A 27,840-nucleotide genomic window follows, 5' to 3' on the forward strand; every position below is an offset into this window, starting at 1 on the left:
CATTGCAGTAAGAAAGAAGTTAAATAGTTGAGGAAATCTAAGTACATCACATCACTTTGCATTTACATTTTTACTACAGAAGACAACATACACATATTTTACGTGATACAAACATATAGTAATATATCAGCATAAGAACAATGAATGGCCACTGACAAAACACACCTTCTAAAAAAGGCACTGAGTGGTCTGTAGGCTTTTACTGTAGACCAGGATCTCAAAAGTTAATAAGTTTATTGTTACACACTAATATGCAGAAGTGCACATAGGAGTTAAGGTTTTCTCAAAGGACAAACATCCTTTATTCAGTGAAAATAAAGTGAAAAAATATGGCTAAATCAACGACAACTTTTAAACCACAACAGTTATCCCTAATAAAGAAGAGGTGATGTAACTTTGACATTTTTTTTGTTTTGAATCTAGTTTCAAATTATTGTAAGTAAATTCATGTCCTTAAGTGCTCATGGATACCACTGGGAATAAGCTCTCAAGCTCTCTCTTATGCACAGATCACTATTTTGGAGGCACATACTCACTGCCAACTTCTGTCTCACCTTTAAAAAAGCTGAAAGTAATTCTAAATGTTGTTGTCAAAAGAGTAGGAAATATGGCTGGCGAGTGCAAAAATTTTTACCAGGCTGTAATAATTTAATGAGATCAATGCATTGCCAGCAAACCTTTAGAGGTAGTGCATGTGAAAATTAACAGAACTGACAGTGACTCTTTCTTGCAAAAGTCAGAGTAGGAAAAGTTCTCCCAGGGGACATTTCAAAGCAAACCCAGTCACCTCAAGATACTGTCATACCAACAGCAGTTACGTGTACTTCAGGAGCAATCTGAAAAATGGGACATAGGCAATTTCTGCAAAGACTTTCCATGTGATTTTTGCATTTTAGGTGATGAAGTGCTCAGACTCCTTACAGATAATTAAATAACCAAAAAGAGTTTGTGAACCACAGTACAACTCAGGCGTGGATGCATTTCAGGGCTTGATGTGTCACTGAAACATTTTTTGGGCTTTTGATAATCTTCTCCTTGGAAGCAAATCCCACTGTCTTCCAACTGTGCTTTCCTGGAGTGCTGACTGCCCAACACCTGCTGACTCCCATCCCTAACTAGTTTTGGAGGCAGCATAATTTCTTCTGCAGCCACCAAGTCCTTTCCTGACCCTAAGCATTCAAGCTATAAGTAAAAAAAAAGAGTAGTGTTACCACTTACTGCCTTTAGACTGTGCATCTCTGGGGCTTTATTTGTCAAATGAAGATAGTCCTGACTCTGCATGCTGCAAGCAGCCAGTCCTCAGACTGCATCCAGGCTGGGTGACAAACAGAAGTGCTCTGCAGCAGAGGGCTGATGCCCTGTTTCATGAAGCCAAATTATGCTACATGCCTGTGCCTTCCATTGCAGATCCTGGAAATGGCATCAGCTTTATTGCAGGAGCCAGTGGGCAGGTCCCCCCCCAGGAGCAGGGTCTGTGGGGGCTGCTTCACTCACTACTGCCACAGCTCCGACTGAGCTCTCCCTCCACATTAAAACACTTCAACATGTACTTAGTACTTAGAAAAGTAAAAAATTGCCTATTTTTTCCATACAAGAACTAGGACAAAGAAGCAAATTTCAGCATCATTGCTCTATCGAACCAAGTTAAATACAATTGCAATTTGTAACTATTATCAGCAGTTACAGTTTATTGAACCTATTGTGCAGAGAAGCCTTTAAGAAGCAGAGATTTCAAAGATAAAAGGAATAAAAGAAACTACAAACCTGCTAGAAGCTTCCCCTTGTTCTTTTCTTCAGGTCAGGGAGTGGGAGGGAAAAACATATTTGTTATGCAGATAGTAATCAGATTTCTCAGTTACAGATGATGTTAGACATATGCTAAACGTAAATGGATGTGTGAATTAGTGTACAATACACACATTACATTGCAACCACAAAGACATTCAAGCAAGACTCATAACTACAATGCTTCTGAAAAAAATAAACTTTTCAGTTGTTTTAAAACATGCATAACATGCTTAGTACATACCACTGCAGACTGAGTTGGCAAAGCACTTAGGCAAAATGCATTGCTGACACATATATAACAGAAAGCTGTAGGCTCTTATTAGATAAAGTTATCTCTGGTAAATAAAAAGGTTTAATTTTAGGATATCACAGCAATAGGCTCATTTAAAATTACAATTAAATGCGCTTTTGAGGGACAGTCATATTTTAGAATATTTTAGGTTGGATACAACTTCATTATTTATGTATTTTTTATATCCATTCACTTATATCAATGCTGCTTTCAACCTGTTTGTATATGTCAAAAAAATTTACAGGTTTATCAAAATCAATATTCCATGTAATTTTTAATCTAAAAGCTCCTTTTAGTTTGAAGCATTTTGGAATTATGGTTATGGTAATGGATTACTTATGGCTCTGTTCTTGTCAACTCTTTGAAATTCAAAGATCAGCTTTGGGTACCCAGCCAAACCTCTTTTTGGCTGAGCTTTTTGGCACAGAATTACCTTTTTACTGTCATGTGGATGTTCATCACCCAGCTTTGGGAGAAACCACTAATTCTCTTGCACTGTCTGCAATAACAACAGTTAGGATGCTTATCAGAGCTTTCCCATAAGGCTCTTATTTCATTCCTTTTTGATCTTTATTGAGTTTCGTTTACTTCCTGATTTGTGCCCTATCAGTCACCTTACTACCTTCTGGTAAATCTTCAGCTGAACTACTGAAGGGTCTTGGATGACCAGTGCTCTGTGGGTTCTCACCCAAATTATGACATTGAATATTTTCTGTTTGCCAGGCTGTGATATTAGGAGTTTTTAGTTACCTTCCACTGACTGGGTATATATCTGAGGATATAATTTCCCCTAAGGAGATACTGAATATAACAGAAGTTATGACAAAAAGCAGGAATTTCCCCAGTGCACTCATCTGCAAAATGCCACAAGGCTACGTTCCTTTAGAAATGTGTTCTATAGCTATAGTCTTTTATAGAAGCACAGGCTAGTCAAAGAGTGTGAAAATAGTTTTTAACTCAGGAAATGAGCCCTGTATTAATATTTTCTTCATTAGATATAATTTGAAACTGGGCAAGTTGCATTGGTTAAAGGAAAAATTGTATCCATGTGTATATTTGCTCAAATGGTTGCTGCTATCTGTGACCAAAATAGAGGTTCATGCCAGGAACAAATCATTAAGGGTTGAGCTTCCCAGTGAGTCTGCTTTTGGTTATTCATCCTCCTTCCAGAGCAAGAGGAAGGTGCAACTTCCATTGCCCTGCCCACATCCAGGTTCTCGATCAACTAAATTTCACTGAAGTGCAGTCTGTGTTTCTGCCCCATAAAAACAAGGGTTTAAAGGAGAGCAGCCCACCTGTTTGGCCCCCCAATATTCATTTGCAGTGCTGTCAGCATGTGCAGCTGGGACTGAGGGGTGTTCCCTGGTCCCACAGGTTAGGCACAGCCTTTCAGCCCTGATCTTCACCTGGAGCAAACTTGTGTTTTAAATGGAGTCATGTGAATTTATACCAGGATTTGGTTCAGGATTAAAAGTTTCAAGATTGTAGGGAGACATTTTTGCTTGGTCAACATGTAGCATTATCCAATAGGTGTATTCTATAGATCTGTTACAAATTATAATATATCTTTACCAGTGGCACTTAGGATGAATCTGTGTAACTTCAAAATGGGACTATGATTATTAACGAGTATATATGCACAGCTGGTATGAATAGTAGTGAAACACTAACCTTGATATATTATTATTGTTATTATTATTATTATTATTTGGTAAAATGTTTCTAATGCCTGTGCTCAGAGTTACTTCTTAGATGATAAATGAAAGTGATTTGTCCCACTGTGCTAGGATCCTAAATAACATTGGTCTGGTTTGTTAGTTGACATTTTTGGTGAGAGGACTTAAGAAGACAAAACAAGACAAAACAGACAAATAGTAATTCTCTATAAGCTTGAACAGACATCAAGAACAGCACCAGCTGCCATATTTGTACCTACTTTGTAGGGCTGCAGGTATGCAAGGCCTTCAAATGAGGCTTCCAGGTAGCAATGGAAACCGATTTCTCATCAGCCGCATAACTACGCCATACACACTACGTGCAGGATATATGATAAAAAAGAAAAACAAGGCAAGAGGGAGCAGGGGATGAAACAAAAAATTGAAAAGCAGATTAGTAACCAATACAAGTCATGGCTTTCTTTTATCATTCATAGCACTGATACATGCCTGAGGGGAGGAAGAATACTTTCATAATATCGCCAGGTGGCTGTCAGGTTTGTTCGGCTGGTGTCGGTAGAATAAAACCGCCAAGAAGCCTGGTATGGGGAAACAATAGAAAAGCACAAAGGAACCAAGAACATGAAGTGACAATGCCACCGCACTGATTACGGAGAGTGGATTTTGCTCAGATTGGGATGTCTACATTAGGGTGAGTAAGTAATTACTAGTAAAAACCTACCAAAGTTTTTATGAATCACAACATGGTATGGTAAGAGTTACTAGCTTCATGGAAATACCAGAAAATATTCAGCACATAAAGGTGCTCAAAAAAAAAAAGCATCGTCGTGATTTATTTGTGACAATTCCATAGGGGAAACCCACACAAACTTGCATTCTGAGGTAAAGAAAATGTCATAGTACATTTTGTAAATGATAATGAAAACCAGACTGAAAACATTTAGAAGAGAAGTGAAATATTCTCTGTGGTTTGAAACATTGTTAAATGTTTAAAACTATGAAATGATTCATTTCAAAGGTGAGTGACCACAGCATAGCATTGAAAATGCATTCACCGTTTAGATTTATAACTGCATGTGGATAGTAGGACAGATTCTTAGTTCTACAAACTGGTACAGCTTCCCTGATGTCAGCATAACTATATTAATTTGTACTAGCTGAGTATCTGTGCTTCCTGTATATTGTCAACCATTAAAAGTCTTCCAGGTATTCTTGTACAGCGTCTAATACCCTGTTTTCCTGCACATCTCCCACAATTACATCAAGAATTCATCTACAGAGTAAGAGGCTATCACTTACTTTGTAAATTGTTCCACTGCTTGATCGTTCTTTGTCAAAAAATCTCTGCATTATTTTCAATTTGAAGCTCTTTGGTTTTGGCTTGAAGCCAGATAAATTTGTTATGTTTCTGTCTGCTACATTAAATAGTCCTGTAGTTTCCGACACTTCCTCTCTGGATTTATATATTCAAATAATATTCACACTGTTTGCTTCTTATAAGCTAAACAAATTGAGAAAAGCATGTTCATATTATACATTTCAGTCTTCTGTTGTGATAGTTGAGCTATCTTTCAGCCAGGTATAGCCTTTAGCACACAGTGTATCTATTGCAACATAGAAGTTAGCATGGACTATTTCTGCACAGTCACTTAGAAAATAGACATTATTATGACAAACTAAAGCACTGATTTCCATGGTAGCTCACTGTCAATATACAAAATAGACAATTAAAAAAAATGGGCACTGTTACAGTAGATAATATACAGTTGAGATACACCCTACATTTCTAAACATGAACTTTTCTCCAGAAAAGTGCTCTTTTTTTTTTTTTTTCTCTTCTTCCCTTTTTTTTTTTTTTTAATTTTGTTTTCTCCAACTGTGCAACCTCCTTTACAAACTGTGGTTGTTGAGAAGATATATAGGGTGTTAGTACCAGCTGCATTATGTATGGGGTAATATCAACCATATCTACTTAATACATTTCTTGTTCTGTATGTAAAGACTGTGATTAACCTTGGAGGAGTAACGTATTGGTAACCTGTATGAAGCTCTAGACCCTTCTCCTGTACTCTTTCTCCTCTGTGTTTCTCACCCGTGGTCACATGCTTTCCAGAGTCTCTAATATTAGGATGGAGTCCTGTATAAATACCTTGAATTCATTGTTTCTAGATCAACAGTTTTGTGTTGAATATATAGTCATTTTGTTGGAATCATTCCAGCCTATAAAGTCATCCTGATCATACTCAGGGTCATTCCTATGTGCCTGCCCTCATCTTTACTATTCTGCCATATACTGGCAAATTTCTATATTGGCAATATCTCCATCAGCAATTTTATATTAATTTCCAAATAACTGAAAATGCTGAATGTGAAAATGGACATGAAAATGCTGAACCAACATTCACTTTTGGGATCCCACAACAAATGTCTTTCTTTCACAGCAGTTTTGCCCATCAAGAGTCACTTTCTGAGGTCAGATGGCTACTCTTAATTTATTTAGCATACTGTCTTACAATTATTTTGGTTGGACTGTCTTATAACAATAAGAAGAGCTACATCCAAAGCCTAAGGCTATTACATCTGTCCTCTGTCAAACGAACTTTAATTTCATGATAGAAGTTGATTAGAATATATGTTTTAGAAAATATCCCAGACACTCATTCTACATGTACAGTACAATAGTTTCAAAAAGAGCAGATTTATATTTATTAATTATTCTAATAAATATTGAGTGTCAAATACTTAATATTTAGTAAGCATTGAACACAAATAATGGAAAGCATTTATGAACATTAAGAATGCTTCAAAAACATCCTGGCATCTAATTTGAACTTGACATGGAACTCTAGTGTATTCAGCTGAGAAGCTTCTTTATTTGGATTTATTATTTCAGAATGAAAACAAACAACAAACAAAGAGCATATGCAGTAGACATAAAACACTTGTGTTCACAAGAAAATAAACTAGGATGTTAGAAGATTATTTCACTTTTTTTTTCCTATTTTTTTCCCAATGCATCAAATAGAATAAAGCTTGTTGCAAACACATTCTTTATAAGATTTGCTCATTTTTAAGTAAGTTAAGCAAAAAAAAAAAAAAAAAAATGCTGCTTAACAGATATTATGCTGCATTTGCTTAAAAAGTATTCCAAATCATTGACTGGCACCATGATGTTGACACTGGAGCTGAAACCACTTAAAAAAAAAAATCAGACATTTTGGAATTGCTTGTGCCTACTTTTCTAGCTTTTGAATTGACTAATATTGAAATCAGTTCTCTGGATAGGGCACTTCATTTTCACCAAGTATGTCACTCACCGGAGCACTCTTATCCCTGTAATAGTGAAAACTAGCTTAATATAGATAAGAGTACTGTTCTGTCAGTTGTGTTCTCCAGGGATCAATTCTAATTCATCAACTACAGGATTGACTCAGTTTCTTCATCAGGGATGGAAGAACTCATAAACTGCACATGGAAATTCTTTATACACAATTATGGAAGCACACTGCAATCATTGAAGAAACATGTTTCATGAAATTAATAATTCTGTTAAACATTATTTCCACAAATTAAAATATTACAAATTGCTCCAGTATGTACTTTAAATCCTCTACTATTATCTTTTCTCTGATTTTATATTTACCTGAATTAGACTGGCAGCTGGATTCCTTCTTTTCTCAAAGTGTTTCTGGCGATGCTGTTCCTGCACTTTTAATGCAAATCCTGAACCAAGAATGCCCTGAAATACAAGAAACCATTTTTAGTAGGTAGTTTTTGTTGTTGTTGTTGTTGTTGTTTTTTGTTTTTCTATAAAAATACACAATCAAATACAAAGGTTTGATCTAAAGTAAATTTACGCGTACTTTGTGTACTTCAGATAACACATTTATGATGGTATATGGCTGTACAAAGTTTAACAGTGCCCATTCATAGTGAGACAGGAGACTCCTTAAGAGGAGTGGTGCTATCAGTGACCTCTGTGGTGCTATCAGCGACCTCTTATCACAACCATCACTAGGGTTTGTGCTACACTATGTTCCTGCAAATCTAAAGGCCACACAAACACATACAAATATATATATACAGTCAGGCAGGAACATTCAAAGGAACTTAAGCCAAGAATGATGAAATGACCAGCTGCCAGATATGCCAGATATATATGGACTACAAAATCTGTATCTGCACTGCTTATTTTAGCTTTTGATTTTAAAGATGTTAAAAAAATATCTTGTTTAACTGATTAAGACCATTTCCTCTCACTTTTTCCTATTTAAATAATCCTCAATGCTCATTCTATAGGAATGTAAAAAACAAACAAACAAAAAAAACAGTAAACTGTCTCCCCTTTTGTCTTTTTTACTCTTGAATAAGTAAGATAAATTTGACTCCTGCTAAATAGATGCAAAGACTGAGAATGTTTCCCTCCTTGGCTTGGAAGGAGTGCAACATTTCTGCTGGACATACATGCCTGTGTTATAAGAAAGAACATTTCCACTTGACTCTCAGTCAGGATAAAACAACATTAGAATTGCACAAAAGGTTCAGACATATCTCTTGTTTTACAGACAGATTCAGCACAAAAGTGTTTGTGAGGAAAATCAGTTTCTGTATATAGCATATGACATGAGGAATAGAAGTTGTGGCATCTCAGATATGTAAAGTTATTCATCTTTTCAATTTCTTTACGGTCCTGCTAAGACTAACTTTCTTGCTAGTGGTGACTAGGTAACAAAGAGAATTAATTACAGTAGCTGCCATTAAATGTCAAAGATTCACAAACAGGTAATGTAATATAATTATAATTATAACGCATTATAATGTCAGAGGTATTGAAATACTCCCCCTGCTTAAAGTAAGAAACAAATGTAGTACACTAGATGATTCAATACATTTGGCAAATGCTGACTTTTACACTTGATTTATCTATATGGTTAAAAACAACTGTATTATTATAACATATATATTTTATAATTATATTATAAATTATTAAAGTATTAAAATATTGATTTTCCATAGGTATTGCACTGGATGGAATACAAAAAAAATACAAATATCACTTCTGATTCCATGCTTATTTCACACTGTTTTGAAAAAGGAAGGAAGTTCAGTCTTTCACAGTTGTAGATTATACTCACAAAAATGAGAATTGTCCTACTTTTTTTCAATACAAACTAATCCAGAAAAACATATTGGCTGATTTTTTTTTTTAAACTTCTGAAAGAAAAGTGCTAATGTATGAGTCACAATTCATAACAAAAGAAAGAAATTTCAGTCTTACAGAGTAGTATGTTAACTAATTTAGTATTATTTGCTTGTTTTGTCCTTGCTCAAAAAAATCCCCAAAATTCAAGTAATGACAGCAACACCAAACCTTTTGTTTGGGTGCTACCAGTTCACCAATGTTGTCACAGAGCAAAAGGTCTTAAACAGTTGTTCTTCATGTATAAAGCTTCCTTCAGCTTTTTGTATTGTAACAGCTACTGAAGTTTCTATTACAGTTTTTTTTAAGCATACTCACAGCAGGTAGTGCAAAGAAAGAAATGCCAAGTAGAGCAAATCCTGCAGAAAGCAGCCTTCCAAGCCAAGTAAGAGGAGTTTTGTCTCCATAGCCAATGGTTGTCAATGTGATCTGAAAAAAAAAAAAAGAACAAGGTTTACTGGAGGTCCCTGAGAGCTTAGTTTTGGATTATATACATTGCATGGAACAGCATTTCCACTAAATAATTCAAGACACATGAAATATATATGGTTGTTTCTAAAAAGGCAAACATAAATAATATGAATTCATTTTTCTATGAAGACTCAATACTGTCTATGTATAAATAAACTGAGATAAATAATAAACATGAGAAAAATGCCTCAATAAGCAATAAATAAATAATAGATTCGAAGGTCTGTGATCTCACAGTTGAAGCAAATGATGGGAAATGATGTGAGTTGGGCTGAAAAAATGTTCCTTTTCAGTAGATGTAGAGATATTTCACCCATTTTCAGCAAGGCTGTATGTCTTTGCCCAACCACATGAATATAAATTACAGAGGTACCATACTGGAGAAATACAGCAGGACTAAAAGGAAGTTGAAGTTCATAGACAAGATGAAGCCAATGGAAATACAAGCAGTTGCATTCTCTACAAGCCTGTCAGTACAATTCGAGCTAGGTCACTTGAAACACAAAAAATGCTAATCAAAAGCTGGAAGGAACTGTAAGAAACTCCTGGTCCTTTCCCTTTCCTTCTCCCAAGCTCAGATATACGTACATGACTCCTGACATGACACTACACTATACAAAGACACTACACAGTACCCGGTTGTGCCAAGGTCCAACAGGTCCTCAGGCTGTTGGACAATGTCAGCTCAGATCTGTGTGGGAAGAGGTCAAGGAGAAAGAGGAAGGCATCTGTAATTCTTTCATGTGGACAGTGTGTTCAGAGGCACAATTCCAAATGCAGATGACACCAGAGCAGGTGATGGCAGAGTTTAGTGCATATGAGAGGGGTCTTACAGAATCACTGGATGGCCAAAGTTGGAAGGGACCTCTGGAGATTATCTAGTCCAACCCCCCTGCCAAGCACGATCACCTAGAGCACATTGTGCATGATGGCATCCAGGTGGGTTTTGAATATCTCCAGAGAAGGAGACTCCACAAACTCTCCAGCAACCTGTCCCAGCGCTCTGTCACCCTCACAGTAAAGAAGTGTCCCCTCATGTTCAGCTGGAACTTCTTGTGCTTCAGTCTCCACGTGCAATGCATTGACTGCAGGTCACGTAGATATGCAGCACGTATTCCAAGGGCTGCTGGGATACCGGCATGTGGTTGTGGCCTACAGAGCATGTCTCTAAGTCAAAACAAAGCAAAAGATTATGGCTTCATGTCTGTGTGTGGCTGGGGATCTTCCCCAGCCCAAGGGAATGTCCTCCAGCCTGCTCCTGGCCCGGGAGGTGTGCCAGTCCCAGGCCCTGGGCCCAGATCAGCTGGGGATAGGCACGTCTCTGTGCTTCCCTTTTGGGGAGCACGGACCCAGCCCGCTGCTCGATGTGGGTGCCAGGAGCAGGCTGGCTGAGCAGAGGGTTTCCAAAGGCCGGGTGAAAGGCTGTGAGGCGCGTGATCAGGCAGCGGCACACGATGTTAAAGGACAAAGATAGACAACAGTAGGCTGAGTGCCAAGGACTCCAGGGTCTGTTATTAGCTGAGAACATGTGCACAGAGAATTATTTTACATCGTGTACCAAATGTGGGCAAGTTCAGGCTTAGCAAATATTCTGGCAGGAATGAATTCTTCAGGAAAATGCCTTCTAGAGACAATATTTTGCTTCCAGCTTCCTCAAAGTTCATTCCTATGAAAGACGGCCAAAGCAATTCTATTTAATGCAGGGGTCACCACAGGACAAAAGAAGGAAAGTCTTTTGGAAGTAATTAGATTTAAACTATTTAAGGCTCCGTAGATAGTAAACAGTGCCTTTAATTGCTCCCATTGTTGGGAACAAACTGCGGGTGTAATTTACCCTGAGAAAGCCATAGTGACTAAAAGAGAGTGAGCTGAATTAAGGCCACAGCTGAAATTTCAAGTGGTTATCAAGTCTCAAGTTTAGTAATGCTAGCTCGGAGGCAGGTGCAACTCTCCACCACCTTGGGTGCTTATCAGGTCTCGCTCTCCTTCCTTGCACCTCTTCACATCCCTGCCCTCATCCCCTTTCTCTAGCCTTTGCCAGACTCTTGAGAGAGCCAATGCAACCCAAGAAAGTGGAGAGAACTACCCAAAATTTTGTGTGGTTCACTTCTGCTGTTTTGGTGAGTTGAGTCAGCTCACAGAGATGTCTGAAAAGCACCAGGGTCTGCACAAGGCAGTCAAAGGAAAAGCATTGCTGAGACTGAGTGATTAGAAGGAAAGGAGATGGGAATGCTCCCTTTGCTTCTGGCAGAGGTGAACTGATGCACCCACACTCTTTGACCAACAGAGGGGCTTGGTTTGGTTTGGTTTGGTTTAGTGAACAAGATATTCTGAGCTTTTCACATTAGAGGGCAAATGCAGAACGGTTTGAAGCTATTAAGACCCAGAGAGTAATGAAGCACTTGAACAAATGAATCCCTTGAACAAAAGTTCTTCAAAATTCATTTCTAGGCCAATCATTGTGAAGCAATTTGAAGCTCTGGAATGAGCCCAGTTATTTGGCTTCTATCCAGCTCCCTATCTCTGCTAGATGCTGGAAAGTACAAAGATATCTCCTGCCTGGGCCGACAAGAAGGAAACAGAACTGCCATCTGCATATTAATGATATTGCCACTAACATCTTCTGAAGGAGTCAAAGATAAACTTGAACCTTTGGGATTTGGTATCTGAGAGCAATCCAAAACCAGGAGCAGTCATACAGACTACATCTTTGGAATTTCTCCAAAGAAAATAATAGAACCATATTAAAGGCTTTTCTCTCATTCTTTTAGGTCCTGAAGAATGGATATCAGTCAATGCTTGAGAGTATCAGTATCTTGTTGATCACTTTGAGCTGTTTTATCTCAGGATGTTCTTTAAATGGGCATATAGATGTCAGCACCATGCCCTATCACGGACCTTTTAGGGATTAAATCTTGCAAGGACAATACCATCTAAGTAGCTGTATCTTTAACACAACACGAAGACAAGAGCAACTAGGTAACAGTATCAGAAATACAAAATCTGTGTATGGATGTAGCAAACTTGAGGAAGTAATTAGGGTCAGGTTGTTTATTTAGGAAGAGGCTGGGGCAGAGAAAGGAATGTGGTAAAAAAAGGATTAAGAAACAGTAAAAGAGATAGGAAGGTTTGCAAATCTTGTCTTACTGGGGATACCAGCCTAACAGCCCCATGTCTGTTCACCCCAGCCTAAATGAGGACAACAAACCAAAACTTCTAGAGTTTCTTTCTTTGGATAGGATTCATTTCACCTAACTTGAAACATAAAATATCTGGGTGTTCCGTATAATCTGGTCACACAAACTTGCACAATGGAAAGAAAGATTCTTTCATATCCTGAAATGCAGGACTGGACAGATCGGATAAGGAAGGCACTGCCACCTAACTAGATTCAAAAATCATTATGGTAGAACTTGTGTTACATCTCATTGCTAGAGCTAATAAATAAGCTAATAATAAGTGAGACAATAGAATCATAGAATCATAGAATATCCTGAGTTGGAAAGGACCCATGAGGATCAAGTCCAACTCCTGGTACCGCACAGGTCTATCCAAAAGTTTAGACCATGTGACTAAGTGCACAGTCCAATCACTTTTTAAATTCAGACAGGCTCGGTGCAGTGACTACTTCACTGGGGAGCCTGTTCCAGTGTGCAACCCTATAATAATTAGGTTATGTAACATCAGTGCCTTCAGTCAGATGAGATAGAGCCCAGAGGCTCCCCCTCTATCCTAATATTTCTGACATAATTTTATGTTCTGGTAGCAGAACTTACCTTTTGAATATTTACCTGACATCTATTAACTGAAAAAATGTGGTTTGCTCAGACTATCATCACATTAAATGGGAAAAATGCCATCAATATTAACTCATTTGAGCTAGTAATTGCAAAAATGTTATTCATCCTAACTTGTTTTGTTCACCTACAGGTCACTGTGGAGTCCCAGAGCTGTTCTGTATCCTACCATTACTGTTGTATACTGCTAAAAAATGATATATTAAGAGAAACACTGTTAAATGCATAGGAGAATTAAGAGTCTTAATTTGCAGGTAAAACTACTTAACATACAAACTCGATGCCACTACAGGCACACTCAGTTCTAGTTAACACTAACAGTTCTAGAAAATCATGCATGGTTTGATTGTGAAAAACTTAAGTTTTTGTATGGACTTTTTGTTCCCATATAGTTTTGTTATTTTATTCTGTTAAATAAATTTACCATCACTAGCAAAGCAATTTCTGAGCTTGAACTCTTCATACAACACACACTTTAAGCTGTGTTGAGCAGCACTGTGGGGACTCCAACCATAAGAATATTCATAATAGAAACATTAGCATGATGCTTAAACTGCAGGTTGCACAGTACAATGTGCAACTGCAAATACAGTGCAGTATTCAGATGTAAATTAGTATGCCATATCCTGCCTTTTGTCTCAGTGTAAAACTATGGGCTTCAGAAATGGAATTAGTGAAATGACCATAGCAGGGTACACACTTGAATTATCTGAATTAATGAATGGGTTAATTGCCACATGCTGGTTCTAGTCCTGTAGTGCAGGGCATAAGTGCCTCTAAAAGCTTGAGATTTAAGAAGACTATTTGTGCTTGACTTCAATGCAGTTCTTTCTTTCTTTTACCTCTGCCATCACAGAATTCGGACTAGGATTTGGTAGATACACCATGGTTTAAGTGAGAACAACTTTTGCAAATAAACAAATCGATGAGACTGAGCATTGATTTCCCCTAGAATGCCACACAATCTGACCTTTTCAAAATCTGCATGTGGGTTACTCTGGCAGTAAAAACAACCATGACTAAGAAGCACGTTATGCGTTTCCCACATACTGTTTTACATATTATACAAAAAATACTATTATTAAAATGCGAAGATAACAGGTAAGAGGGAACTCTGATTTTCAGTAACTTTGTTCACTTAAGCACATTAAAAAATTAAATATATTCATGTCACACTGGAAGAAAAGAAGAAAAGGTATAGAAATATACATTATAGATTGTTTTCAGATTTTTTATTATAATTTGTTGTTTTTCCTGCTGATGTTGAGAAAAGATTCCTATTTTCTCAGTTGCACTACTTATCTGACCTATGAATCATGCACTCTCACTTCATAGTACAAAATATACAAAATATTTTAAGCACCACTTTATACAATGATTATTTCTTAGCAGGGTTTTTCCTTAAAAAATAGCAGTCAGCAGGTAGTAGAGAAGCAAATTCTAAAATAAAAATCATAGTCCTGCTGAGAGACCTGCTCTGGAAGAAGGATCTGCGTCTGACATAAGCCTCGCTCAGATGTCAGAGTTGAAGTCTGGGTTTGCTCAGACTTAGCAGTTCCTTGTGCAATGTCTCCCCTCACTAGTGCCTATTGGCAGGTGGGTACAATCCTGTGCTTAGCCCCAAATCCCTGCCTACCCAGTGCTAAGTCACACATGGCTTTGCAGAGATGTAGAGGGTTGTTCCTGGGGAATCAAACAGCTGAAGATGCACACTTTCCCAGACCCATGTGCCACCACATCCAATCTACATGACCTCAGGAGGTCGTCTTGCAGTATCATGTCCCCACTTCCACCCTACAAAAAGGCAATGGTGTTTGCAGACTACCAGAGCCTGGGTACCCATCAGCAAGGTCACCAACATCCCAAGCCAGATGCTTCGCAATGATGCCAACACAGGCAGGTCAGACTGCCGTGAGCCAAATCTGCACCTCACCTTCTGAAGAGAAGTGCCTCTCCTCCTGCACGGACTGAATTATTTCAGTTACAGATAGACAAACCACAGAACAACCCATGGCAGTGTGACTGAGGGCAAATCCTGCTGTGATGGCTTTAGCCAAGATGAATCTTCTGTGCATTCCCATTGCAGGATAGAAGCATGTATTTTATTAGAGATCTGCCTTGATGCTCTAAAGTAACACATTTCAGGAAAAAAATATTTTGTCCTTTTGTAGATGTGCAAATAAAAGCTGTTTGGTGTGGATTTTCCAGGCTCCCCAGTGTTGTGCAATAGCACAAAAATACAGTCTTTAGGGAAGACATGTAATAAATGATTATCCCTGAGATGAACAAATTTCAAATGTACAAGCTAATTATACTAATGGGAAATGACATTGACCTTTGCCCAAAATGTAAAGGAAACTTATTAAAAGTATCTCTCAAAGACTTAAAGTATTTTGAAAAAGGTTTTTGCACAGCTCTGAGTCTGAGAATCCAGGCCTGTCGACAGAGGGTCTGAGGTGACAAAGCTTCATTTCTACATCCTTCTGATGAGGAAAGGTGGCAGAGGCTGGTTCAGCTCTCACACTTCTCCCAGGAAAACTAATGAGTGCTCTTGGTTATGTCAGCATTAATGATCTCACAGGCTCATTTCACTGTCCAGACACTGCCAGAGCTCACAGTGTTTGTTATACTGGACCAAAAAAAAAAAAAAAAAAAAAAAAAAACAACACCTTTTTTTTTTTTTTTTACTGCCTGACAATAATAGCTCTGCAATAGGCTTTGTTGGGACAAATTTCCTAAGCTGCTTAAGTAACTCCCACACAGTACAGGGGTCTAGCTCATTACAAGGCATTTTTTAGGAAAAAAAAAAAAAAGAAGCTATACATTATGCCATAAAAAAGTAAATCAAATGCTTAGACCGAAGTCCCCATTGTTCATTTAAAGACTTGTTTGTTTATACATGTAAGCATTCGTATAATCCTCCTTCTTTCAGAAAAGCAGTCAGGCATGTACTTGGATCCCACAGATTTCAACAAAGTAAAAGCAGTTGATTTGATAGGTAAGGAAGAGCTTAAATGTTCAACTAAATAAGGGTTTTTACACCTGTAAAAATGATTGGAGTATACTGTTGAACCAGAATGGAATATTTGTTCTTTTTGTGCTCAAGGTGCGGGGAAGGAGAAACAGCTTTGCTCTAAAGGGCACTGATGAAATACGTCCTTTGACCGCAAAGCTGATGTAAGAATTTTGTTTTCATTTTCTTTCCTGACACTTCTTGCACCGAAGCCTGTTGCTCTCTAATTTGGATCAAAGCAGCTCCTTGTGGGATAATATTAGAAAATGTGTTACTGAAAAATCTGGGTTACAAAATAAAACGCTTTCTTCTCTGGAAGGTTCATTGATCTGTTTTGCAGCAGAAACTCATAAACAGCTGTTCTGCAAGATGGGGTAAAATGAACTATGGATGTGCAAATGAAAAGCTGGAGTATGTAGCCTCTGAGACTGACTTTCTGCCAGTGAAAATGATTCACTGAACAGCACACTAAGTTAAAATCAACAGTAGATGGAATCTAAAGCACTCTAAACCAGTGTTAAGCAGTATGTATAATTTTTGTATACTTACTGTGCCCCACCACAGAGCATCCGCATATGTGGAGAACTGATTATTTGCATCTTTTTCCACCAGATAAACCAGGAAAGATGAAAAGATGAGTACTAAAAATCCTATGTACCAGGCTGTGATTAATTCCTAGATAAAAGAAAGCAGAGATCAATATCCATTTGAAAGACTGAACAGAATGGCATTTTAAGGAAGACATAATGAAAACATCTATATATGTTTTTTGGCATTTGAGTAGTTAAAAGTCAAGTGCTTTCCTATTGATGCAAATTTTCTTAAAAAACAGACCAAATCTACTCTCGATAATTTGATATTCCAGGATCTTTACTGATGTATATAGAATTACAGTGGCATGTCAAGTTCAAAGTTTTCAACATATTGCACAACATTTTAGTATTTAACATAGCCTCACAACGTCTGTGCAAGTGCCCATTACAATTGATATTACTTCATGAAATCCTAGATATAGTGGTCAAAACTGGTAAATATTTTTTTCCTTGGATTCTTGTGGAATCCAGTGAAGACATCAGATTCAGTGCCTAGGATTACGTACCTTGCTGTGTGCATAAACTACTGAACCTAATAATTTCCAAGTGCCTCCTCTTCGGTCCATGCGCACCATACGAAGGATCTGTAGGAAACGAAGACTTCTCAGTGCTGATGTTGCAAAAATGTTACCCTGAGTTTTTGCAGAAACAACTGCTATTGAAGCGATGAGAACAATGATGTCTGAAAGAAATATATTATAGAAAAAATTAATGTCCACGTACCAATCAATAGAACATTTATGTACATGAGCTGACTGCGGGGACTAAAGTGAGACTTGTGGTGGGTTAGATTCAAAGCACAGAGAAACCTGTTTGAGGCAGGAGTGTGAGGTGAAGACTTGTGTCAAAATGTGTCTTGAGAGATCTGCAGGGTAAAAACTGAGAGGAGCAATTTTGAAAACATATGAATAAGAGCAGCAGAGTTGAAGGATCATCATGTTGGAACTTTGAAACCTGGTGTAGCAACCTGTACACATCAGTAGATGGATGTGAACTTTTTCCCCTTATACTTATTCTCATAGCAACTTTCCTGTGAAAAGACAGAAAAAAAAAAAAAAAAAAGAAAGAAAAAAAAAGAAATAAAAAAAAAGCGCTGCTTCAGTGGAACCAGACTTACAAACACATATATTAGTTTCCTATGAGTACAAACACTGTGTGATTCAGGCATGTAGTTTCTGGACATAACTCCCCTGATGTACCATTTCCCGGAAAGGAAAAAATATAGTGCTGGGCACTCAGAAGCATTCTTTCAGTTGGCAGTCTGGAAGGACTTTTTTTTTTTTTTTTTTTTTTTCAGCTCAGCAAGTGTTAGGATTTATTTCTTCAGGTCACAGATTCAAACTGTGAGAGCGGGTTTGTTCTGCATGAACTAATCAGCCAACTGCCCTTTGAGCCAGAACAGCATTTAAAGGAAGATGAGAAGATACACGGTGATGGCACATGGATACTGTGAGAAGGCATAATGTTCTTTTGTGATGACTGGGGCAGACATACTGGTGGGCAGAGAGTGGAAAAGGGCAGTCCAAACTCTGTTACTTCGTCACCTCATCATTAATTTCCTGACCTTTAAAAACTGAAAGAGCCTTTGTAAGATATACCTGGTTTAAATCTTAGGATTTTGTGCTGTTTGTATGCTTATATGCAAAGATAACATAAAGCCATATCCACAGGTGAGAATTTCATGTTGACACGAATTTTGCTTCTTTTGTATTGGGTATCTTGTGTTAAGCATAGCTCCTAGAGATCAAGAACATGCCGCTAAGTGAAAGGAACCTCTCAGGAGAGCAGCAATAGAGACTGGCTTCACCTACAAGCAGGAGACTCTCCTCAGCCTGTTCCAGGATGGTAGGAAATGGTCATGGTTCATTCTGCGCAGCAAACAGCAAGTAGTGGAGGTCCAAGTATCCTTTCCTGCAAACATCCTGAGTTTCTCTGAACTCACCTACGGATAGCTTTGCCATCTTATTACACTACTAAGGGTACAGAAATCCTGTTGTTCAAGGAGTGTCCAGTTAAATTGCAGAAATCCTTGCCACAAGTTGCTAAAAGTTTACATGGGTTCAAAATCAACTGGACAATCTCACGGGAGAAAACTTAATCTGGATCTAATAAATGTCAAGATCAAAGTCTCCGAGTAGAAGGCCTCTGGAGGCTGAGAAACAATTATCACTATATGCTTGTCCTTGTGATCTTCCCTAACTGTTCATTATTAGCTACTGTCCTAGTGTCATTGCTGGACACAGTTTTACTAGGCTTGGTTGACCTTTTGCCTGTCTTATGCTCTGAGAGTTTACAATGCATTTGGCTTCTACACAGATGGATCATATTTGGCCACTATATAGTTGGCTGCTGTAAAACTGAATTTGCTTCCAGCTGTAAATCCAATGGGTTTAGAGATCAGGAAGAGCCACAGATAGATAATATCTCCTAGGGTATCCCTGCACAGTGCAAGTCTCAAGAGCACAGTAACCTGATACAGCAGGTCTGGGTAAGAATTCAGTAGCAGGATAACTGACTGGGAAAAGTTAAAGATACCAACAATTCTAACAGAGATCATAAAAAATGGTGGGGTAGGGTTCAGCTCCACATTTAAATTTAGATGTCTGCTTGTACACCGGGTGTCTAAATTCCCCATGAAGAAAAAGGTAATCACGTCAACTGAGAGTGGTGCAGCTAACCCTCAGGGAGGCTCCTGACGGCTGCTCAGCTGACTCATGCTCTGGGACTGGCACAAAAAAAAGGATTGATTCTGCTGCCTGAATTTATTTGTCCAATGCCATCTGAGATGCCCCAAAATATCTGAGATATCTACTAGGTCCGGTAGATATGCCCTCAGACCTGGGAGGCCTATGCCCTTCAGGAGAAGTAGCTGGAGAACAGGGAATATCAAGTAGCAGAGGACACCTCTATTTACCCTGCTGAACTAAGCCCTAGGTCTTGACCAGATGTGCTGGAGGTATAGATACGCAGCACATACCTACCCACCTACAAGTAAACTTCTATATTTAAGTGTGTTTATCTGGATCTGAGGCTCATGGAGGGTGTGCTAGAAAGCCATGAGTGCCATGGACTGTGTTGAAGAAAGATTATCTCTGGTTACTAAAACTATGACAGTTAGCTTGCCTTGTTACCTGCTACTCTGAGCAGAGTAGCAATATAACAGCCCATTTTTAATTAGTGGTAGCATCAGCTAGCAGCAAATCAAATTTCATCAGAAAAACTTTAAAAAGAATGAAGTTACCCAAATATTAGGAATTATGCATTTGGTCTGGACTCAATTAAAGTGCTTACTGAGGTTTTTGGTTTCTCTCAACCACTCTCAACATGATATTGTTTTTACAGAAGCAGGTGATTTGCCTCTTCCTTTACTCCTTCTCATTCCAGGAACTCTGATAGCTTTTGTTATAACAAGAAGTTTCTTGGAGGTCCACCAGTGCGAAAAATTCAAGTTAAATCAGTCCACCCAGTGCTGTACTACATCTGCTGTGCACTGCTGAGAACCCTCTGCCCTCCTTCCCCACTGAGGGTCTCTGGTCCCCTCTGACCATGTGCAATAAAGAAGCCAACAACAGCATAGCTATCTTTTCCCTCTCTTTAGTATTGGTCCAAGGGAGTTACCTACTCATGTATACCTTTCCAGATGGAGGGTAGGGATGAAGAGAGGCAAAGGGAGAAGGGAGTGAAGAAGGGAGGTAAGCAGAAAATACATTGGCATAAGCTTAAAAACAGTGGAAGGAGGGAAGAGAACCTTCCCAGTCTGCTGGAGTTTTTTTCACACCTTTCTCTCTCATTTTCTTCACCTCCCCACAAACTCCTCCCCACGAAACCACTCATCTGGCTGGGAATAGGGAAAAATAGTGTCTCCATTTCTGAAAACAGCCCATCCTGGCTGTGTTTCCCTCGGTGGCAGGAAAGGCAGGCAGGCAGATCATTTCATCATTAGTTTAACTTGCCAGGAACAGGTGTAAGATAAATTAAAATAAACCTCTCTCAGAATGAAATCAGAGTCCAAATAAGAAGTTGCAACATTTTAAAGTCTCTTCTGAACATGTTAAACTGGCATGGCTTTCTTATCTAAATGTACTTGTAATGGAAAAAATAAATGATAAATATTTTATGATTCTCTCCCCACCACATTTTTATTCAACATACCTCAGGTGCCATTTGTCCTGGTTTAAGTAAGAGAGCAAAATATTCTTCTGGACTTCATTTCATATTCTACTTGAATTTGAATTTAGGTAAAAATTCCATGGTATTTCTGTATTTTAAGAAGACTTTAAAAAAATCTATCAATATTTTCCTCTTGTCTTTTAGAGACAAAACTGTAAAATCAGGAAGAAAAGAAAAAAACAAACAAACAAACAAACCACAGAAGTGGATTGTGGGTAAAATCCTAATTTTATGGAATAGCTGCATTTCAAGTAACTGAACTGGGACTAAAGTGCCATTCTGTATCTTGTTGCAAAGCACCAGGAAAGTTTGAAAAGTGAGTGGGTAATGGGCAATATAGTTCCAGATGTCTCTGTCATGACTTATTAGAAGACAGAAGTTTCTGAAGGACATTTATTTCTTTGATTTTTTTTTTCAAGCTAATATGTTGTGGTCTTCCAAAATGTTAAGCATCTCCTCAGCTACAAGGCTGATCTTATTCGATCTTTAGAAGTATCTCTCACATTACTTTCTTTGCAGATAGCATCCTCACTCATTAACTCCAGCCTGAGATTCTGGATCTTGGCAGCTCTTGCAATGCTTCTTTTGAACACTTCATTTCAAATTAGATTTCAAACAATGTATTCTTCCATTTCAGACTTTCCATCTAGTATCACTCAAAAAAAAAAGATGTTACATGGAAGCTTTGTTAAAAGTTACTTGGCAAAAGCTCCTTTATTTGACAGCCTCTGTGTTAACACCTTGGGAGGGGTGGGGGGGTGAGGGACAGAAAAACAAAAAAACTATGAGCCCAGAATGCATGTGTGCAATACATTTTACTTCTATATTGTCCGATCTCATTAAAATAGTGACATGTAAGTAAAGACAAGCGATTGAAGCCCAGTAAGGTAACAACCTGAAACTTGGCAATAGCTCATGATGGATGTACCAGTCTGAGCTCTCCACTTCAGGGGAATAAAGGGAGGTTGATGTTAGGCCACCTTACCCTGCTCAAGCATGGTGAGAAACTCATGGTCTTTTGGGTTACTTATGGAAGCATGGCTAGCATTTCTAAACTGTAATCACCTCCAATGGCAACAGCATGACCAAGAGATTTATAATGATAAAAAATGAGGCCTTACAAAGAATCATAATGGATTGTTTTATTAGTAATTTAGTTCCAAAGCAATGTCCCTACTAAGGGCTTTTTGGATGCTGTGAGATTTTAGAGCATCATGGTAATGGACCCAGATAAAGAACTTGATTGGAACAGATAAAAGGGTGAACACAGAAGTTATACTTAGTTATAGCCAAACATCCCAAAACCTTGACATGCTATCAGGACAACCTCTGTAAAATTCAGGATAATACCAGGAATTAATGACCATCTCTTACTTGCTCAAAGCTCATGTACATAATCAACCAATAAACAAGCCTGCAGTCTCTCCTTCTCCTTCATACCCTTCAAAGTCTAACATATAACAAAAAGTTAGTAACAGCTTTTTCCATATTTAATGCAGGCAAATGCTTTGCCTGTATTTAATGTTGATGGGTTGGAATGTCCTTCCCTTCTAAATAAAAATGCCACTTTGAGCCAATATAGATTAAATTAATCTTGTGATATTTTTTCTCTGTTTTTATCTAAATGGTAAATGAGCAGTATTTAATAATTGTAGGATCATCACTATGTCACCAAAATAGTGTTTGCTATAAATTCACAGAAAATGCCCCGAGTTTGCACTTATTAAGGATATGCAGAAAATGGCATTTGTTGTCATTTACTATATCTGATTCAGCTGCAAAACAGTACAGAGATGCACTGAGCTAGGACAAGAGTAGGACACGTCTGCCCCCAAAACTGCAGGAATAAGCAGAAAAACCCCAAAATGTGGTTTATCTAGCCTTCAGCTTTATTAACGCACAAAGGAAACACACTGGCAACTATATAACCAAATTTAGGCTGTCCTTCTAAGGTCTAATTTTGGTCTAGAGACATTATTTATGAACTAGAGAAAAGAGATGTCTTGTAGTGGTCATTTCTCATGAATAGTTCTCAAGACAATTCATTACCCTAAATTTCAAAGTTACTTATGAAAAAAAAAAAAAGGAGTTTGATTCTGTGTTTTAGCCACTGGTCTCTATAACCTACTAAGATAAGAGCACCAAGGGTGCTTTGAAGTCAGTTCCATCTGGTTACAACAGCCCAGGTTATACACGCATATTGCAGCACAGTGAGCAATTATTTTTACTTGATAAGGGTTTTAAATAAGTTTTAATCCAGATTTACAACAACACCCACATAGAAATAATTAACAACTTTATACTCTGAGTCGCAAAGAGGTGTAAGTAGTGGGAGGGAATGACCAGCATTTTAGTTTTACTAATATTTCTTCATATACCAGTCCTTCCAGTAGCTTCATCATGTTTATTGCTATTCTCAGAACTCCCTTCAATTTGTCTACAACAGTCTTCACAGCTAGCAGGCTGTGGCCTAAGGGTATCATCTAATCAATGTAGAAATGTAGTTTGAATTTTAATCAGACACTATAGCACAAAGTTAAGACAGCGCACATTCTGGAGCACTATATTTCAGCATGCCACACTACAGAAGCATGATAACAAAAATGTATTCAAGGGGATCTGTCCTACACTGATATCAATTGGCTATTTAAAGTAGTTGAAGTATAGCCTAATGACACCTGGCTTAAGCCATGCAGCAGTATGTGAAAATATGGTTGTCTTTTTTCAGATTCCTAAATTGAAAAATCTGTTAATACACACTCATCTACAGGAACAGGAGCCTTTTTCACAGCCTAGTAACATATTTGGCCCTGGTGTATTTTATGTTCCTGTAGGCTTGCTAAAAAAAAAAAAAAAAAAAAAGGCATTTATAGAGTTGAAGGCTTCTGAATAACCTAATTGAGGGGTATTCAGAGAAGGAAATAATGGTATCATTATTCATTGAGCACTTGTTGAGAAAGGTCATAGAATGGAAAAGGTCATTTCATCATAACTGGCTACAAAAATGCTTTTAGCTTCAAACAAGGGATTAACCACTTCCCTCTATCGGTTCAAGAAGGCAAAAAATAAAATTCACCATGTGAGCATGCTGTAATAGTTAATTTAAAAAGAGGCAAATTGTAATGTTTTTACCAGGTGGCAGTTCCTTTGCTCTGTGAATAGTCCCATTGCTATGAAATCAGTGGGATATTTCACATAGTTATAGCAAAAAATTCTGGCCTAATATAGGATGAACTTCTAGTGACCTTGTCTAAGCATTAACCTCAGAAATCAAGAATTTTCAATATTTTTATCTTAAAAATATCCAAAATATTAATTGAAAAATATTTTTAGGAATAAGCTTGTAATTAAATCTCTGAATAGAGACTTGATCAATAATGCCATATTTAGAGAGATGATGGATAGTATTTTGTAAATCGTTCCATTGGAAGCAGCATAACTATTTATTGATAAAGTGCAATCCAATACGTGCAAGATTGTCAAAATCTGCAAACTGGATTTTTAGAGACTGTTCTGGAGACTTATAGTCTTTCAAGGTGACCTGAATTCACCCTCTGAAAAATAATATTCTGAAGTGTTGTTCTTATGTGTTTAATAACAGAAACGGTTTAATGGCATCTGTTGAATTATATCACCTGAACATCTCTACAGTAATTTGGGAGAGGCAGGAAGCTGAGTTCTGCACCTCCCACAAAAAAAGCTGAGTAGATTTGCAGGAACAAGGCCTCACTTTTGCAGAAAAAAAAAAAAAAGAAAAAAAAAGAAAAAAAGCCTAACCATCATCACCATCATCAACAACAACAAACACAACCGAGCAATATGAGATACTCTTGAGTCTTGCCTACACTGATAATAATGGTGTTAAGGATCTTGAATCCTGGCAAAACACGCTTTCAGTGATGTCTGAATATAGCTTTTCTTTCTGGTCAGGGATCAGATGCCAGACAGGTTATGATTAATCATCACCTACTAGTAAAAGTAATTGGCAGGATATCTTCAGGAAATTCTTGGGATGGATGACGCTGTTTGATTTCTGCAGATGTTGTTGTCACTCCAGCCAAAAGCTCTTTGGGTTTTCAAATATATGACACTCTCTGGATGGAAACTGTATTAATTGTCATTGCAGGCAAAACAAGTTGGTGATTTTGCTTCCTGTTGTACTTTTTTTTTTTTTTTTTTTTTTTCCAAGATGTAAAAGATCTTGGTATTTTTAGAAGCAAGATAGTTTTGTGTACCAAGATAATTCTCAGTGATAAACACAGATGAGTGTAAAAATTGACTTTTATGGCTATAGAAAAACAGGAAAATAGGGCTGCACAGTAATGGCACAGAAGAGAAAGAAGTTAGGCCAGCATATGTAATACTGTCTAGGCACTGAAAAGGAATTAAAAAAAAAAACAAACCAACACAGAAGTTACTACTTCTATTCTACTGATTTTTTTTTTCTTTTAGCAGTGGCTACATTAGTCACTGACTTCAGTTCTAAGGACTACACTAAATCTGATCTGTGTACAGAAACTTGGATTTTCTTACTCATCAGATGAGCACTACGCCAGAGATTAAATCAAAAGAGATGAACTGTCTTGAACCTTTCTCTCCATCCCTATTTTTAATTTGCATTGTACTGGAATAATATGAATATTTTAGTGTGAAGTGAAAGTGACTTCCTAGAAATATGGACATCTCTATGGGATACATATTCATTTTAAAGAGTCAAGGTGGGTCTATTTAGAAAAGCAGTTAACTAACATATAAAGTTGACTTTTCTGGCAAAAATAAAATAGGAATTAAAATTATTTGTGATGAATTACATTGAAATTCACAACAGGCATATAAAATAGCATATGGTGTTATTTACATGATGTATAAAGCCTATATAATATGAAATAATGAAATAATATAAAATAAGTATAACAGTAAAATATGCAATAGGTAATGTTTCATATTTTTTTCAGTGCCATGGAAAATAAGCACTGCATTAAATCTTATGTATGCTATAGGACGTCAGTTCAGGGGTTTTGCAACTGTAGCTACTCTGAGCATTAGTTACAGCACCGTGTCCTGACTCTGAAACTCTGGATTTGTTGGGAGCCCAGAGGGCATGGTGCTGGGGATAAGGTCCATAACGTGTCACCTGGTGAGCCCCTCCATGCAAGGCCAGAATAATCCAAGCCCCAGCAGAGCCTTGAGCTATGTGGGACCTTGCCTTGGCACCTGGGGTTGTCACTGCACCCCAGTACAGGTATCTGAGCCAGGGAACAGGCATCCCCTTGGCTGAGGTGGGCAGTCATTGATGAAATACAAGATAGATAATGCCAGCTTAGCTTGCTTTTCCAGAGTACTTCAAATGGGATGAACAAGCATAGAGACCCCTGCCACACAATCCCAGCACACACATAGATGCTGCAAATTCTCCTTGGAGGCTTTAGGTGTTTTCCATACACTTTGTTCCAGCCTGAGGGTGAACAATGACAGATAGTTAGCCCTTCAAGATTCATCTATTATACTTCTGCCTTCCACTTTTTCAAAACTTCCCATTGCCAGATCCCATCTGTGCATAGTTCTCTCCTCATCTCATGTGCTGTATATCCTCTATGTGCAGCCCTCTGATAACAGAATAAAGTCACACACTTCCTGCATGCCCCTCTCCTTCCAACTTCCGAAGCAATTTATCTCACACATCTGATTCCTTCCTACAGCATCTCTACAGAGTCTCCTATCTCCATCCCATTTCAAATTCAAGAAGTGTTTGGACAAGGTTCTCAGACATACGGTAGTTTTTGTGTGGTCCTGTGTGGAGGCAGGAACTGGACTCGATGATTCTTGTGGTTCCTTTCCAGCTCAGGGTATTATTCTATGGTTCTGTGATTTCAAGCTGTGGTCTAGGCTTATACATACAAGCAATAGGAGACTGAGAGAAGGAGGGAATGGAGGGAACTGGCCCTAGGGGAACATAAACCAAATCTGTCACCTAAAACTGAATTCACACAGACTGTTTGCTAAACAGTTGTTCATTTGTTTTAAAGCTAGCCCAATGCTTACAGTGTTTCTTCATCCTATCCTAATGAAAAATGATTAACTTAAGATTTCTTGACTCAACTATAGAAAGGAAACATACTGTCTTTCTAAGTCAAGGAGGAGACTACCTCGTGTTTCTCTAATATATGAAAACCTCAGGCAGCACCACTAAATTCCTATCTTCACAGGGACCTTATTCTGGTTTTGCTACTTTCTGAATAAAACCCTTTGGCATACAATGTAATCTCTGAAAAAAAAAAAAAAAAAAAAGGAATTGGAAACAAGTCTAAGCCAATTGTTAGTAAAGCTATCCAAATACAAGAAATTTGGAATCTGTAGGCCAAACAATTTCTTAGGACAAAAACATTATTTTCAAAAAGTCAGTGTTGGACATTTTTTAGAAGAGAAAATTAAATATTCCTTTATAAAATTCCAGAATGAGGAAGATGTTTAAGATGTAAGATGAGGAAGATGTGTCATTTTTTAATCAAGGTTTATAATGAGAGCCTAATTTCATCACCAAGAATAGAACAACTGATGTTACTCAATATGCCCATGAACTAAAAGTATATGTACACCGTTCCTGTGTAAAAGTAGATGACCTAGGTTGTGATGACAAAGGTATCAAAGTAATGTTGTTTTGCCTTTTGTTGTAGAGAGCCAAAATACTTCTCAGTGGGATGAGAATCACAATAGCTCAACAAATACTGAAATTTAAATTGTAGTAATGATTACCATTTTTGATTCAGTCTGGATAGGGATAATGACATCAGTGGGAACATTTTCCCTTTGTTTGTAGCATTAGCAGTTAAGGTTCATAGC

General features: G+C 37.8%; 1 protein-coding gene across 2 annotated transcripts in view; it reads right to left on the reverse strand.

The window, feature by feature from the left end:
• KCNQ5 (potassium voltage-gated channel subfamily Q member 5) overlaps positions 1–27,840 on the reverse strand; it is a 288,690-nt gene that overhangs the window by 32,871 nt on the left and 227,979 nt on the right. The window contains exons 4-9 of one of the 2 annotated variants that reach the window (XM_072036271.1): positions 17,337–17,512; positions 16,787–16,912; positions 9,275–9,385; positions 7,400–7,495; positions 4,017–4,111; positions 1,765–1,791 (exon numbers count right to left, since the gene is read on the reverse strand). In XM_072036271.1, the coding sequence (XP_071892372.1) occupies positions 1,765–1,791; positions 4,017–4,111; positions 7,400–7,495; positions 9,275–9,385; positions 16,787–16,912; positions 17,337–17,512 (631 nt within the window). Of the gene's footprint in view, positions 1–1,764; positions 1,792–4,016; positions 4,112–4,245; positions 4,335–7,399; positions 7,496–9,274; positions 9,386–16,786; positions 16,913–17,336; positions 17,513–27,840 lie in introns of both variants that reach the window. The other variant, XM_072036272.1, reaches the window with a different exon arrangement.

Source organism: Anas platyrhynchos, chromosome 3 (assembly GCF_047663525.1).
Source record: "Anas platyrhynchos isolate ZD024472 breed Pekin duck chromosome 3, IASCAAS_PekinDuck_T2T, whole genome shotgun sequence".
NCBI lineage: Eukaryota > Metazoa > Chordata > Aves > Anseriformes > Anatidae > Anas > Anas platyrhynchos.